The 15,960-nt window shown below is 46.1% G+C and overlaps 1 protein-coding gene across 1 annotated transcript; it reads right to left on the reverse strand.

Annotated features, from left to right (window-relative positions):
• Positions 1–4,362: 4,362 nt before the first annotated feature.
• Positions 4,363–12,381, reverse strand: LOC104638485 (thioredoxin). The gene is made up of 5 exons (XM_075739566.1): positions 12,174–12,381; positions 7,447–7,551; positions 6,973–7,032; positions 6,114–6,179; positions 4,363–4,583 (listed from the first exon to the last, which is right to left on the reverse strand). Exons 1-5 carry the CDS (start codon positions 12,195–12,197, stop codon positions 4,521–4,523), a joined length of 318 nt encoding a protein of 105 aa, XP_075595681.1. The 5' UTR covers positions 12,198–12,381; the 3' UTR covers positions 4,363–4,520.
• Positions 12,382–15,960: the final 3,579 nt, after the last annotated feature.

A 15,960-nucleotide genomic window follows, 5' to 3' on the forward strand; every position in this document is an offset into this window, starting at 1 on the left:
GCAGGTTTGCTGGCAGGACTTGTGACCACATGGAGAGAGGAGCCCATGCCAGAGCAGGTTTGCTGGCAGGACTTGTGACCTCATGGGGGACCCACGCTGGAGCAGTCTGTTCCTGAAGGTCTGCACCCTGTGGACCACACACTGGAACAGGGAAGAGCATGAGGAGGAAGGAGCAGCAGAGACAACGCATTATGAACTGACTGCAGCCCATCCCCCTGCACCGCTCAGGGGTGGGAGGTGGAAGAGTCAGGAGTGAAATTGAGCCTGGAAAGAAGAGAGAGGTAGGGGAAGGCATTTGTAGATTTGTACTTATTTCTTATTATTCTACTCTGTTTAATTACAAAAAGTAATTTCCTCTAGTTGAGTCTGTTTTGCTTTTGACTAACTGCCAAGTGATCTCCCTCTCCTTATCTCAAGCCACAAGCTTTTCTATCATTTTCTCCCCATCCTGCTATGGGCTGGGGGGAATGATAAGAGGCACTGGTGGGCACCTTGCAGCTAGTCAAGGTCAACCCACCAGTCAGTCTCTTCCACCTCTCACCAAGGGTCAGGGACCAGCACTGCAAGAGTTAAGTCTAGTGAGGATTTCACAATCATATTCCTCAAGACAATTCCTTGGGTGGCTGAAAGTTGCAAGTCAGAGCACAGCACAGAGGAGCTGCTATGCCACAGTTTGTCAGCACTGGTAGAACAATACAAGTTGTTTTTTTGTTTTTGCTAGATCCAGCTAGTTTTGATGAATGAAGAGTAAGAGTTTAAGCATTATTAGAATCCTTCATGGGGGGAATCCAAGTCTAACTTCATTCAGGTCAAGGACAGAATGAGAAGCAGATGGTTAACTGGAGTTGAAGTTAGGCTGACTGCTGCAAGAGAAGATGTGGAAGAGATGTGCAGATAGTTAAGAGAATCCTCCCCAAGTGCACTATGGCAGTTTCAGAACACGGATGGAGTTCAAGTGTCACTATTTCACTGCAATCTAATCGTGCAGTTTTCTTGTCAACCCACTATGAGCCCTTGGCCCTTCATTTCATGATAGTCCTCTCTCATTAAGCCTAGTTATTCCAGCCATGTGTTCCAATTGCTGTGCTCAGGGAAGTGCTTCTCTTGCTGTTGGCCAGCCCACTATAAGAAAGCAAGCCATGTAACAGGCCTGCAGACAAAAACATCTCGCTCTACTGGTTTGACAGCAAGGCATAGATCCCAGCCATTTCACAGCCAAATGAAAGACTGCAGTCATTACCTGAGGGGCGGAGAACTTCTTCCTGAAGACAGAAGAAACCTTTATATGTTGTTTCCTCTCTGCCACGTACATCAAGTTTCTTCCAAACATTCAAGTCAATTGGCCACCTACTGCTTCCCTCTTAAAGGCATCTTGGATCAAAGCAGCCAGCTCTGTTCCTGGAAACAGCAGATTGTAGAGTTCAGATAGTGAATCTGCTGCACTACAGTCTGGCATATGGTAATACCGGTCTCACTCCTTCACATGAAAAACAAGCAAGCAAAAAAAAGCACCCACTGAGCTCTCCAGGGCATTACTTAACACCCATGTGGCATGGTGTATGGCCCATGTTTTTAGCAAGGCTACACATACTCGTTCCTTCTAGGGCAATCTAGACTTTGTTAAGGTTGAAACCCCATGTTCTTGCCTGTTAGAAGACATGTTCCCATACTGAACTGGGGTTGTCTCCTCCCAGCAGGGGCACTGTTGGTGCAGGAACTGAGACTCCTGACAGCTCAGCTAGCTATAACCATTAGGCTTTGCTTTCCACCACCCTGAATGACAAGGGCCAACTTCATACACCCAAATTCTGGCATAACTACACATTTGAAGAGACAATGCTTGCTGGTTCCTTTGAAGGGAAGTTTACCTAACACACTGATCCTCACTGTATCTTCCTCAGAGACAAGCCTTAAAGAACACCTCCTCTCTAATACAGCTATGCAAGTTATTTTCACCACACCGTGCCTCCATGCTAGTTCTTAGAACAGGAAGATACGCAGCCCAGGAAGCTGAAGCTCATTACACGTGTAAGAAATGCTTTGTGCCCTGAGTTTCATCACAAGAGTTATTCCAGCCTTTCTGATCTTTCCCAATCCTATCTTGAATTTCTAGTCACTTCTTTGTCACCTGGATCTTTCAAGGCTATTTCAGAGTGGCATCTTATTAAGGGAGTAAACAAAGCATAAAGTCAAACACATGTAAGCAGCATTTCCCATTAACTGCACCTTTCCCCTGCTGTAATAGGTTGTAACATAGTCTGTCCTCACCCCAGCAGAAACACTGAGTTGTAGCATACGTTGGATGGAGTCCAGAGGAGGGCCACAAAGACGATCAGAGGGCAGGAGCACCTCTCCTATGAGGACAGGCTGAGAGAGTTGGGATTGTCCAACCTGGAGAAGAGAAGGCTCTGGGGAGATCTAATTGCAGCCTTCCAGTACCTAAAGAGGGTCCTGCAGGAAAGCTGAAGAGGGACTGTTTATCAGGGAGTGTAATGATAGGACAAGGGGTAATAGCTTTAAACTAAAGAGGTAGATTTAGATTAGATGTTAGGAAGAAATCCTTTACTGTGAGGGTGGTGAGGCACTAGAACAGGCTGCCCAGAGAAGCTGTGGATGCCCCATCCCTGGAAGTGCTCAAGGCCAGGCTGGATGGGGCTTTGGGCAACCTGGTCTAGTGGAGGGTGTCCCTGCCCATGGCAGGGGGGTTGGAACTAGATGGTCTTTGAGGTCCCTTCCAACCCAAACCATTCTGTGATTCTAGGATCTTAGTAGCTGCCTCATTTCATAAGGATGAAGCTGGATGTTAGGGGCCCCTACTGAACTTCACCTGGACTTTTTACCAGTGATTTTTTTAAGCCTTTCTTGCTCCTAGCTACTGCCCAGAAGGAAGAAGCAGGCCACCCAGGCACTGCTTTTGAAAGCTGTATCCATTTGCAGATGGTGCGATGTCAGTGGTGCATTCTTGCTCCAGCTTCATGTTATTCTCTCCCCACAAGTGTTCATGGCACCACTTATGGTAGAGGTTTCCCACTTACCTGCATGAACAGCCATTTAAACACACAGCTGCACTCCTTAGTCCAATAGCCAGAGCTCCACAGAAAACATCTTGCATGCCCTTTTCATTGCATAATCACAACCCAGAGCTTACATCCAAGATCATCCTTGATGGCTCATACTCTACTAAAGGGTGCGGTCACTTCTTGGGCCTAGAAAAATCTTGTTTCAAATAGGGAACATATGCAGCAAGCTGTGGAAGGCCCACAGTCCAAAACAGCCAGGAAATTCATGCATGCTTGTGAAATGAGTGTAAGGCTGAGTCACATACAGGCTCCCTATCACAAAGGCAAGAGGCTCACCCATTCCTCATTGTCTGCATATGTAGCAGAAAGTCTTGCTTTTTCATCACTGATACTCAGAGCAGCACAGCTTACCTAGCCCTAATCATGGCATTAGGCATAGCTGCTAGCTACAGCCTTGCTTCCTTATTTACTTAATGTTTATCCGGGACTACACCCAGGCCAGGGAGAAAGCCATTTTGATATGGTGGAAGAACACAGCAGCTCTTGGTAACTCTGGGAAGAGTTGGAATTCTGGAAGAGAATCATATATAGGGGCTGGCAGGTCAGTGTTCATCTAGATAACCTGATGCAGGTTTGGACAACTGCAGAGGCCAGTTTACTGTCCAGCATACTCTAAGAATGCAATAGTGCAGTCAAATGAAGATGACAAGAACACAAATATAAATTATCTTAAGCTTAAGACACTGAATTTTACCTCTTCAATAACTTGTTGCAGACTATCGCCTAGGAACAAAGCGGCCCAACTCAGACTAAAAATACTTTGCTACTAATAGAACCAGAAGTTACATCAATGGCAAAGCAAAACTGAAAAGGCAAAAAGGCAGCAGCTCCAAGCTCTACTTTACACTTCCATGGTAGAACTGGTATTATGTTCTGATACACAGCCAAGTCTTTGAAGTCTAAAATGAAGCTTCACAAGTTTTAAGAATCTTTATCTAAAAAGAGGTAACAAGAACCTATCCCACCAAGTGACCACTTTCTTTTATGTAACTCCTGAACTCCCCTTTCTGTATCTGCAAGCCAGACTGCTACTCTTCAGTGCAGCCTGGTGACTACCACCTGAGTAAGGTGGCCAGCAGACTTCTACAGCAACTGTCATTGCTATCCCACACAACACAATTCCCCTCCCACACCCCCAGCAGTAACCCAGTAATAGGTCAGGTTGCATTTGAAAAGAGTCTTTGTATCCAGGCAGTATTCCTTTAACACAGCAAAACCTGACACTTGATGATATTATTAAATTCCTCACATTCATATTCAATCACAGGACAATATCCAAAAGTGAAGAATTTAAACTTTATTGTACTCATTTATAGATGTCAAGAGGACACCTTCCATGACGTAACCTAGCTAGATTGATTAGATGTTTTTTAATATAGAAAAGTTACAGGCTATAATTTAGCCGCAGCAGTCATGCTTCAATGTCTTGACGGCTGGAGATTAGACCAGACTTTTAATGGTCTCTTCCAACTTTTCTTTATTGGCCCCAGAGAACTCCTGCACCTGTAAAGACAGAATGATTTTTAGAACTGTTGCATTCAATGCTTCATAACATTACATGCATAGCATCCAGACACATACACATCTATTCAATTCCCCTACAACTATAATATTTTCACCTCCAAGAAAGGGAAGTATTTTGCAGATGTTCATCCCACTCAACTCATGCAAAAATTGGAACAAGAGTCTATCAAGAATCACTTCCAGACTACCACTGCTGGAGCCTTCTACAATTAAAACAAGGGAGAAGACAATTGATCCTGAACCAATGCTGTGTAAAACTCAAATAGAGGCCTGAACAGACTCTGGAGGTCATGATGCAACAGAGCAATTTTTTGGTTGCTGAGGACTCTTACTAATCAAATTCTGGAAGGATTACTCCAAATAACCTGTCTCTGAGCCTGGCTTCTCCTGAGAATTGTCCTTGTTGCAACTTACAGAGCAGAAAGACAACAGCAACACTCAGGTCTCAAGAACAGCAGCTGTCTGCCAGTACCTACTGCGCCAGGTACAGCAAACTACACTAAAGGCCACAAAACTACTTGCTTGATACTCATGTGTCCAGAGAACTCCTAAGGTCACCCAAAATAAAAAGCCACACAACAGGGTTAAGCATATCCCCTTCACACACTGTCACATCATAAAGACAATTCTTCTAATTACATTATGAAGCTGTGTAAGTTTATCCTGAGAAAACTGTCAAAAGTTCATTATTAGTCATGATTTGGCCTCATACAAATTAAGCTGAAAGTCACCCAACATCTGACACTCACTTTTCAAGGCACAATTCCACTGCATTCAGCCATGAAACTTCTATCCGGGCATTGTTTTACTTTAGAAAAGCCTACCTTCAGCTTGCTTGGCAAACTAAAAGCCTGAGATAACACACTGAGCTCAGCAATTTAGTTCAGGCAGATAGTCATTCACAACTACCCTGCACAGGTAGCGCACTATGCTGTCGGAGCATGGTCTGCATCCCATCTCACCCACCTCTTGGCCAAGCAGGCACAAGAGGTCCGTTCAGTCCTGAGGGACAGGACCTCCACTTCACAGGTTACACCACCCCTACGTAAATGCATCCAAGCAGTTATTTCAGCTGTGTGTATATTCAACCACATGTTAGAGACTTCCATTTGGGTGGGATTCCATTGGCACATGTAGTCATATCTCCACTTGAATACAAGCTGCATCCAGAGAACAAATACTAACCAAGCTCAGTAAAAAGCAGGCTGCTAGGTAGACAGTCTTAACTAAGACATCTAACCCCACTAATCTGTCATGAAGCCTGTAAGACTGATCTGTAATACTCAGTTCACTACCTATGAACAATAGCATTTTCTTCATCAGTTAACTGCTGGTCCATGTTACGTGTGCTGCAGCACTAAGATGAACTTACTGGCTCTTAGTAGTGTCTTAATGCCAGTGGTGCCCCAGATACATTATCAAGAGAAAGCAGGCTATGTAGTCTAACATCCCAAACCTTCCTTCAAGTGTTTAATTTTCCTGCTCCAGTTCCAAGAGAGCAGAACCTACCTTCTTCCCATTCTTGTAGAACTGGAACGTTGGCATGCATTTCACATCACAGTGTGCAGCAACGTCCTAGAAGAGATAGAAAACAATCTTCAGCTGTGCAGCCTGAAGAAAATTAAGTTTAGAACCTACTAGCTGCCTTTTGTTTAGGTGACAAGGCAAAGCCATTACTGCTCAAATGAAGCAAAAGCACTTCTGGTAGTCCATCACTAGCAAACCCAGTGCAGTGGTAACACGTGACTGAAATAAGTCTGAAAGATGCTCCATTCAGCATTTAATTCATGCAATAGCAAAACTATATTTACTATACCTGTACTCTATGTTTGGAAAAAACAGACCTCTGCACCAAAACAGACATGACTATTTGTAAGGCTCAAGAGCCCTATGACAACTTTTGTGTTTCAACCTGACATTGTTCAAGTACCTATTTGACATTGCCAGAACTGCTATACAGCAGACATTTTCCTGCACTTAATTCAAGACATGCAAGACAAAACAGTGCCAAGAGCAGTGGAGAGACCAGAGCAAGCAAACAGTTGTGAGCCATTAGTTTTAGGGAAGATTGCAAAGCAGATTGAGGCCACAGACTAACACTCCCTTCCAAAGTAGATGGTCAGTGTTTCCAAGTTATCTAACACAGGTCATAGTGCTTCAATGTGCAGATCACCAAGGCAGTTTGTTCTGTTCAGGTGTCCTCTGAGAATTCACTCTTTCCAGTTTAAGCACTAAACCCCTATCTTTGCTTCTCAAAGCTGACATAATCTTTTGTTTCAGTATCTGCAGGGCCATTTTTAAGAGCTCTTCTTTGTCCCTTGCATGGAATTCATTAGCTCCCCCCTCTCAGCATTATCCTGGACCATACCTGGGCATCATCCACATCAATTTCGATGAACACCACATCACCATACTTCTCACACAAACTCTAGAATAAAATAAGAAACAATGCAGGTAGTGTTCCAGGAAAGCTTTCTTTTAAAAGATACATTCATACAAAATGTACGCTGATGCTGCTTACCCCCCCAGTGAAGCTTGCCTTGTTACCTTATTTTACTGACCAGAGAAAAAATTATTTTCTGCTCCAATATCTGGAAGAGTCTGTTAAAACTTGTTCAAACATACTCCCCATAAAGAAGACTCAAATATCCCAATATAAAGTTAAATATAGCTATAACTCTATAGTCTCAAAGTACATATTTCTGTGACTTCTCCCTTTTCCAGAAAATGCTGGCAATCACATATTGCAAAAGGAAGTTTCCTCCACGTTATCATCAAGCAGCACAAGAACATTTGTATATACCTTAATACAGTTGCCGATAAAAAAGAAAAGGCTACTTACATGGAAGAAAGGCTTGATCATCTTGCATGGTCCACACCAGGTGGCAGAGAAGTCAACCACTACGAGCTTCCCACCAGCAGATACCAGTTCTGCCTCAAATTCAGACTATAAAAAAAAAGAATTGAACACATGAATGATTTTCCCTTTCCTTTCCCAAAATGATTTAGACTAATCCTAAAGCTAGCTTGCTCTCAGTCTTAATACACTAACCATTTTGGTAGCTCTAAACACTTAGCTGGGGTATTTGTACCACCATGTAAGTACTTCAGCATGAATTACTTTCATCTGTCCTAGCATCAGCCAGTCTTACAAATTAAATTAGAAAAGACCGCAATGCTCAGTCAGTCATCTCAATTCAGCAAGCTGTGGAAACATAAGCTAGAAATTCATCTAGCCTTACAATCCTCAACTCTTGCAGCTGTGTGCTCTGTTTAGTGTTACTCTCTGAATGTGATCCTTATCTTTCTTAATAAGAATTTTTCTCAATTCTGTCTTGGCATTTTCTGCAGACGAAAGTCTGTCCCAGAAGAATTTGAAAAGGACGCAAGCCTTTGTACACTCCTCCAGTTTGATGCCCTTTTCCAATCAATGGCTAACATTATAATGATGTTGTGTGGTTTACCGTACAGCATGTTTTCTAAAGCAACCTCACAGGACAGTTATTTTACTTATTTTGCCAAGTGAACGGACATATAACATCACTAGCCAAAGCAATGCTACACATACAGACTACAAAAGTGACACCCAATACTTTAGAGCTTCGAGTCTGATTGTTGCACTTAGTCACACCAACCATTTTTGGTGAATGTTCTCTGGAATCTAGAGCTCCTTACATGCCATTAACCATGTTTTCTGGTCAAAAAGTGAATGTTTTAGAGGAACTGAAAGACATTAAAAGCAATAAATACTTGCATGCTAGCAAGAGGTAAACAAGTATCTCAGGCAGAAGCAGAAAATGCTAATCAGCTACTTCCTGACAGTTTCTTTTCCAAAGCAAGTACAAACCACTTTAACATTCCTCAACTTCACTCTCATGGCAATGCATGCTTCAGGAGAGCTGTTAATATAAACTTCATTTCAGACTATGCATATAAAAGATAGCTGTTTCATTCTCCCCTACTTAACAGTCCAGAACATTAGTTCCAGGAGTTAACTAGTGCCAGCTTCTGCAATCAACCACAGTAAGTTGAGACTTGATTCTAGTAACCTTTTGCCCCCATTGAAGAATGCCATGGAGGTGAGGATCCAGAAGTGCACACAAACTGGTCACCAGTATATTTAACAAGCAAACAGAGGGTCCTGCACCAGCATTCTTATGTGTAAAACTATGCAAAAGTCTTAAGTTCCTATAACTTCAAATACACACAGCATGACATCTCCCTGTTGATAAGACATTTCTCCTCCCAATGCAGCTATCTTCAGAAGTGCAGCCTCCACATGCTGAGTTCTCCCATCCTTGCATCTTGGATATTCAGAGTCTACTCTGCTGTAAGATCAATAGCTAACACTCCACACCATCTACTCTCAGTCTGAAAGAGATGAGAACAGTAAGTTTTTCTCTCTCTCCACATTCCCCCATTCCTGTACTGACACAGCATGCATTCCTGCACCCCAATCCCAGAAGTCCCCTATTCCCACCAATGAAGTTCAACATCCCTGCATACAGCAATCTGTGTTAGCTGCTCCCTGCAACTACTCATACTGTAAGTTCCTCAGGCAAGCCTCACTCCTCCCTACATTCAAATCCTACAGCTTGGGTTTTGATACAGCTTCTCACATTTCAGCACTGCAACATCACCAGCTCTTAACTGATTCCACTTCCTGCACCTGCCAGTTAGACCATCCTTCTCTTACCTTTAAGTCTTCTGTCCACCCGTGTAATTACTGTATTATGCAAAAGGCAGTCCAGCCCTGGCATGTGTTCATCATATGGCCACACATCTCAGGTTTGCTATTGCTCAGAACAAGGGGAAAGTGGGAGGGCATGATATCTGCAGCTGGTCACACATCATATACCATTGGAGACCTGGTCCTGACCACAATCAGGTGTCACCCTGCGAGTCATCTCTAGTATCAGCTAGAATTGCTGCGGGAGAGTGAAAAGAGATGTGGCTTACTCTTGCAAGTTAAAATATATTGAACTCAACTAGGGAGAAGTCCTGAAAGTTTTCCCAGAGAGCTTAATTTCCCTGGAAGAAGGAAGACAGTAACTGGGGGGAGGGGGAGCAAAACAAGCTACTCAACCTCTGTCCAACTGACTTCCATAGTTGTCTTTCACATTAACTGTGAAGTGACAAGCTTTCATATAAAAAACAAATTGTCTTTGTTAATAGAAGGGGAACCTCCCACCACAAAACCATCTGGTCACACTATTGGATCTTGCAGCCTTGTTAAACAATATTTTCTCCAGGTAGCACCCTACTGGGTGAAACCTGACCAGTGTTTGGGGTTTTTTTTGAACATTTAACTACAACCTGCCTGAGCACATACAAGACCTGACTTTGCTTGTATTGTCCTGCAGCAGAAAAGCACATGCTGCATTCAAAGACACTGGTAGCGGGCCTCTATTTCCAAGGGCCAATGGAAAAGACTCTAGTAATGAAAGCCTCCAGTGCAGCAGGGATTCCCAGCACCAGGTCATACCTCAAAATGGAGGCAACTGACCACAGACAGTGCTGAAAGGAGCCTACTGCTCTCAGCAATAGATAAGACCACTTTAATCAGATGTGCCAGATGGTGTGGACCTTAGCTGTAACCATGATTTCCAACACATACCAAGTCACCCTTGAACTTGGATTAACCCAGTCATCAGCTGACTGCCAACAGTCACTACATAATTTAGAGTTTTGTTTTTTTCTAATACAGAAGCTAGCATAAACAGACTGAAGGTTCAACTGCCTGAACTCTCTAGCAGATACCACTTCTAAAGCTACCATCTGCATCTGAAGCTGCAAGTTTTTACTATTCACTTTGACTCAAATAGAGGCAGCTAGTGTGAAGAGGAAAGCTCTGGCAACACCAGCTTAGCAGTTTATATACCCCATTAGCTTCTGCTGTAAAAAGCATTATGTCCTGTAATTAAACCCTGTTACAAGAGTCACCCATCTCACAACCACATACTTAAACCAACTGAAGTACTGCTTCTTCTGTCCACTAGCAGTGACTCAAAAGAGTCCAGTAAAGCACCCTGAAAGTAGCCATTCTTCAGAAGCTAGTCAGTTTCTGAAGAGGTGTGTTAGGAAAGGGGCATCTCACAGCTGTCATATTCACATTGCTTTACAGATGAGGATTTCAGGTTGCACTCACATACTATTCCATCTCCAGGATCTGAATGATCTTCACTTTAAGGAGCTTTCTGCATTCACAGGTGATTAAGCTGTGGTCAGAAGAATTAGTATGCTCCTGTCAAATGTTAACACCTTAGCAGTCCAACAGGGAAAGTCTGACATGCTTTTCATTTATACAGACTATAGAACAGCATAGCCTAGAAGACAAATTTGGATGCCATACAGCATCCCTCACAGGTCCCTTACAATCAGATCCAAATGACACTTCAATCAAATTTAAAGTTCAAAATGCAAGACTAGCCCAACAGGATTTTTCCTGAAATGAAGAGCTCACTAAATTTGCACAGAGAATATTTTTGGAGATTTGTGTTCATAAGTTAGACAACAATACAGTATTTGTTAGCTGTATCTACTATGTCAGCTGCTGTGCTGAAGAGCACACACTATTTCATCACCAGCAGATTATTCTTCATGTGTCAGTCTAGGCTTTATTACTATTCTGCATTACAAAGCCACAGACATGTTTGTATTCACAGAACCATCCAAACAATGAGGTGCTGCATTAGTGTACTGAACAAGTCAGACAGCACCATAACAAGGTAAATACTTCTTATGCCAGCAACTCCTGTTATTTAAGTACAGGAATGGTCTCTAGTAATCCCTTTCAAGTCAAGCAAACTGGATTCATGTTTTGCATGAACTCTTATCCAAAACTTACAGGAATTTAGGCCAATCTGTACTAAGAAAACCACCTGGTCCCCTACACACTGGCTGTACAATAAGGCAAGCCGGGACTTCTAAATTAGGGTCCTGTAGTACCCTGTTATCAGCTTGATAAATGAAACATGACATTGCCTTAAGATCTTGAAGGGAAATGAACAAGAATGTGTCATAACATGACATTACATCGTCTCTCTTCTCACTCTATCTGAAGCCTTGGGTAGTATAGTTATTTATTCTCTCCCTTTGGTCTAAGCGAGTTCCCCACAGCGGCAGCTGTGAAGCGGGCTGCCTCGCCGGGGCAGCGCCGGGACCCAGACTATGTCCCCAGCGCACGTGGGCTCTCACCCGCCAAACCTCCGCGGGCTAAAAAGGGCAGCCCGAGAAGGGGCACCTGCTCGCCTGAGCGTCTCCGGGCGGCCGGGAGCGCCGCAGGGGACCCAAAAGGCCCGGTCCCTCCCCTCCCGCCGGGAAGGCGATGCTCACCTCGCCGCCCTCCCCTGGTGAAAGGACGGGGCCGCGCCGCCCGGGGCCGGCGGTCGCCACGCCCAAAGTGGAGGAAGAAACACGCTACTCTCCGCGGCGGATGAGGAGGAGGAGGAGGAGGAGGAGGAAGCCGCCGGCCGGAGCCACCTGCGCGGCGGGGCGGACAGGCCGGAAGGATGGAGTAAGGCCGGCCCCGCGCGGCGCCAACGGCCGCCACGCGCCTAACGGACTCACCAGGCTACCCACGCTCTTCACCATGGCGACAGCTCAGGGAGGAGGTCTGGCGGGGCGACGGCTCGGGGGTCGGCGGCTCAACGGCAAGAAGGCAGCCAAGGGTCTCGTGCTGCGCTCCGCTCGAGCTCTCTCCGCCACCAACCACCGCCTCAGCGATCGCCCGCCCCGGCCCCAGCGCCTCCTTATATGCCCGTCGCCGCTCCGCTCCGTACCGCGCATGCGCGGTGCATCGCCCCTCCCTCCGCCTCCCCGCCCCGCCGTTCGCAGCTCGGATTCCCGCGGGCGCAGGTGACGCTACGGCGTGCGCGGGATGGGGCTGGCTGGCGCGCGCTGGGACCGCAGCACCGCAGCGCCGGGCCGGGCGGCGGCCTGACCACCCCCCCCCCCCCACACACACACCCCTTCTGCTCCGGCCCGGCCGAGTACCGGCGCGGCGGCGTACGTGGATAAGGGCGGGCATTGCATCCCTGCTGGCTGCCGGGGAGAAGCAACAGCGGGAGGGCGGGGGAAAAAAAAAAAAAAAAAAAAAAAAAGGCAAACCCAACCATCGACTCCGGAAAAAGTGCTGTGTAACGATGAGCAGGAAGTGTGTCGGCGGCACGGTCCCTAGCCTGGCTGACCCAATTTCCCTCTGCTTCCTTCCCCCTCCGCAGAGCCGCGCGCTCTGACGCGGCGTCCTGGTGCCACCCGGCACGCGGGGAGAGCGTGGCTGTTGCAGAGCTGGAGGGCGGGGAAGAGCCAGACCGGAGGGGTGGATAACGGGAGCGCTTCTTCTGCCCTTTGCTGTTCTGCGCCCCCCGCTCCCCACCACCTAAAGCACGCCGCAGGGCTGCAGGGCAGCTCTGTGTCGCTGTGGGTTGCAATCTTTCTGCAGCGCGGAGTGCCGGCTGACATGAGCCGTGCTTGCACAGCGGTAAACGCTACAATTAATAGAGGTGACCGGAGACACTGTGAGCATCTTTAGTAGTTCCCCTCTTGGAGGGAGTCAGCCAGGACCAGAAACAGTCCTCGCAGGCAGAATTATTTTCAGCTTTCCCAGCCAAGAGGATTTTTGCCATGGAAACTTAAATTTCCATTTTTCTCACTTATTTCTCTGTGTTTTGGAGAGGTCCTTTGTTCTACGGCATGCTGCTGCACTACTGCCTGTCCCAGAGTGTAGGAGTGCGAAATGGGTCTGTCGTGTCCCTCCATTCCTTCTGTTGGGCTGGTAGAATTTTGTGTTGGGAGTATGGGGTTACTGACTCCAGCTTGCGCTACGTGGGACACAGGAAAAGTGATGTTAGGTTCTGGGATGCAGCTGACCAGAGGAGGGGAACACTTAGTGGACGTCCTGAATAAAAATATGAAAGAAAAAGAAAAAAAGAGAAAAAAGAGAAGAAGAAAAAGGAAAAAATAATTAAAAGGGGGAAAAAATGACAGGAAAGGGAAGGGGAAAGGGAAAGAAGAAAAGGAAGAGAAAAAAGAAAAAGAAGAAAAGACAGTTTGGCTTGGATGCAGGTACCCTGGTTTGTTGCTTTGTGGACACTGAAAAGCTGGTAACACCTCTCACATCCTCAAAGCTTGCCCCATGAGATTTGTGTTGGACATCTCCAAGGTTGCAAATTTGTAGAATAAGTCAGTTCTTATTTTGGAAGTTTGTTGAGTGTGTGGCTTGCTACAGCAGCAGAACCATAAGAACCACTAGGCTTTCTTTTCAGACCCCGCGGTGCCATCCCCTTCGCTCTTCTCCCTGCTCGTGGTTGCAAGTTCTGTGTGCACCACGGTGGGTCGCCTCCTGCCTAGCCCTTTGCTGGTCCCCACTCCCCTTGTGTCCCTGTGCCCCCGTGGCAGAGAAAGGCAGTTGGTGCATGTGTCCTGTGCTCCTCTGGGGAGGTGCAGCTGCTGCGGCTGGCTCAGGAGAGGAAAAGCAGGAAAGCCTTATCACCAAGGCACCTTGCTTTGAAACCGGCTGTCGAGCAGGATAAAACAATAGAGAAGCCCAGACTACCTTCAAAACCCAGCTCCCAAACACCTCAGCTCAGCGTTGCGCTTCTTTTGCAGAAGCTAGTGCAAGCAAAAGAAGGAAACGACCCACTCAGATAATAAACTCTCTAGGGCTGGTTTCTGTACGCAAGTGTGGATGGATAAACCCTCTGTGAATTATGAGGAGAGGTGCTATGTGCCCCCTGTCCTCAGATCCCGTCAGCAGCCATTTGCCTCCTGATGTGCTTATGGTCAAGTACAAGCTTAGGCATACTGCAGTTTGAAGTCCAAAATGTTGCTGTGGGATTGTTGTTTCAATGCCTAAAGTAACTGAACAGTAATATAATTTATGCGATCTGCACTTGATTCTTAGAGTGTACTAGTTACTATCATGACAGCACATAATAAAAATCATACAGAGGAATGTGGGACCTCTGGCTGGGAAAAAAAAAACAACCCACCACCACACACACCCAGAAAACACACCCTGTTTTCTTATTACTTTTTCTTTTTTTTTTTTTTTTAAACTATGGAGTGTCTCGTTTAGCTCAAAAGTGCTGTAGCTGTGTCGTCCCCCCCACTCAGCTGTGGGGGGCTTTGTTCCTCATGTGCCCTCACTGCCACCCACCTTCCTCACGGCCATAAATGCAACATACTTCTCTTCCACGAGCTGTTGGAGAGGGAGCATGGCTGTTAAAATAGGCAAGTTGACTGTGAGGAAGTTGAAGATTAAACAAATTTTGTGCTTTGGCACATTCCTATATGCCATGTCATACTCAGGAGTCACTTGATAGGACGGTGAGCCAATAGATGGCTCTGGGCAAGTGCTGGGGGAACCAGGAAGCACTTTTTAAAAATATGTCTTTGCCCTTCAGGAACATGGTTTTGCTTGCTCCTTAAAGTCAGAGAATGTGGCTTGAAGAAGAACAAAGTAGAAATGCAGTGAAGGCTTCAAAAGTCATTCCTTAGACGGTTTCTCTGGCAAAAGCTCTGAATGCATTGAAGAATGCCCATGCCACCCGTGCATGCTAAGAATGAATTGCTACACTCCTTTGATGTGTGGAAAGATGGTGGGAGAGAATGTTGGCAGGTCTAAATTTAAGTGCCCTCAAGTGAATTAATCAACATCACTTAGATGTAGGCCAGTAAAAAGGGCTGTATTTTTGGAGACCCCATGCACCCCATGACTCTCACAAACATCCAGGTGGGAATTTAATGAAAATTTCAACTGTCTTAATCATCTTTAATGCTCCTGTGACAGAAGGCATCTATTTTTTTAAACTCTGCTTGTGCTGATTTCTGTCATGTTAAGTGAGAGCAACATGCACCAGCAGCGGGGAAGGGCTTTGCCCGGAGCTGGCAGTGAACCTCCATGCACTCAGGGTCAGGCCCACAGGAGGTTTGTGAGGCTGAACAAAACTGCTTTTTCAGTTCTTCCCTAGCTCCCAGAAAAGGTGGGAAGCAGGGTGGGAAAGGTGGGCAGCAGTGATCCCTGGCAGGATGACCAGTTAGCTGAGGCTTAAATTGTAGTGTCTGTCTGGATGAACAAGCTGGAGCCGTGGCCTGTGGTCCCCATGTGATGCTCCCACAGTCCTGTCTGTGCCTCTGCCAGCGGTTTCCAGCTGCGTTTTCCTGTTGGCAGCCAAGGGCAAACAAACCTGCAGGGCTCTGGAGACATGGATCTGCTTTCCAGGGCTTGCTTTTGTCTTTTCTGCTCAGTGAGTCAGTGCATGTTGGTGGCTGGAGGAAATGCCACTGAGCGGTGAGACTCAAGGTAGGCTGGGGGTCTGCAACCGGACATCCCAAGGGTGGCACTGCAAAGCCA

This window comes from Balearica regulorum, chromosome Z (genome assembly GCF_011004875.1).
Source record: "Balearica regulorum gibbericeps isolate bBalReg1 chromosome Z, bBalReg1.pri, whole genome shotgun sequence".
In the NCBI taxonomy this organism is placed as follows: Eukaryota; Metazoa; Chordata; class Aves; order Gruiformes; family Gruidae; genus Balearica; species Balearica regulorum.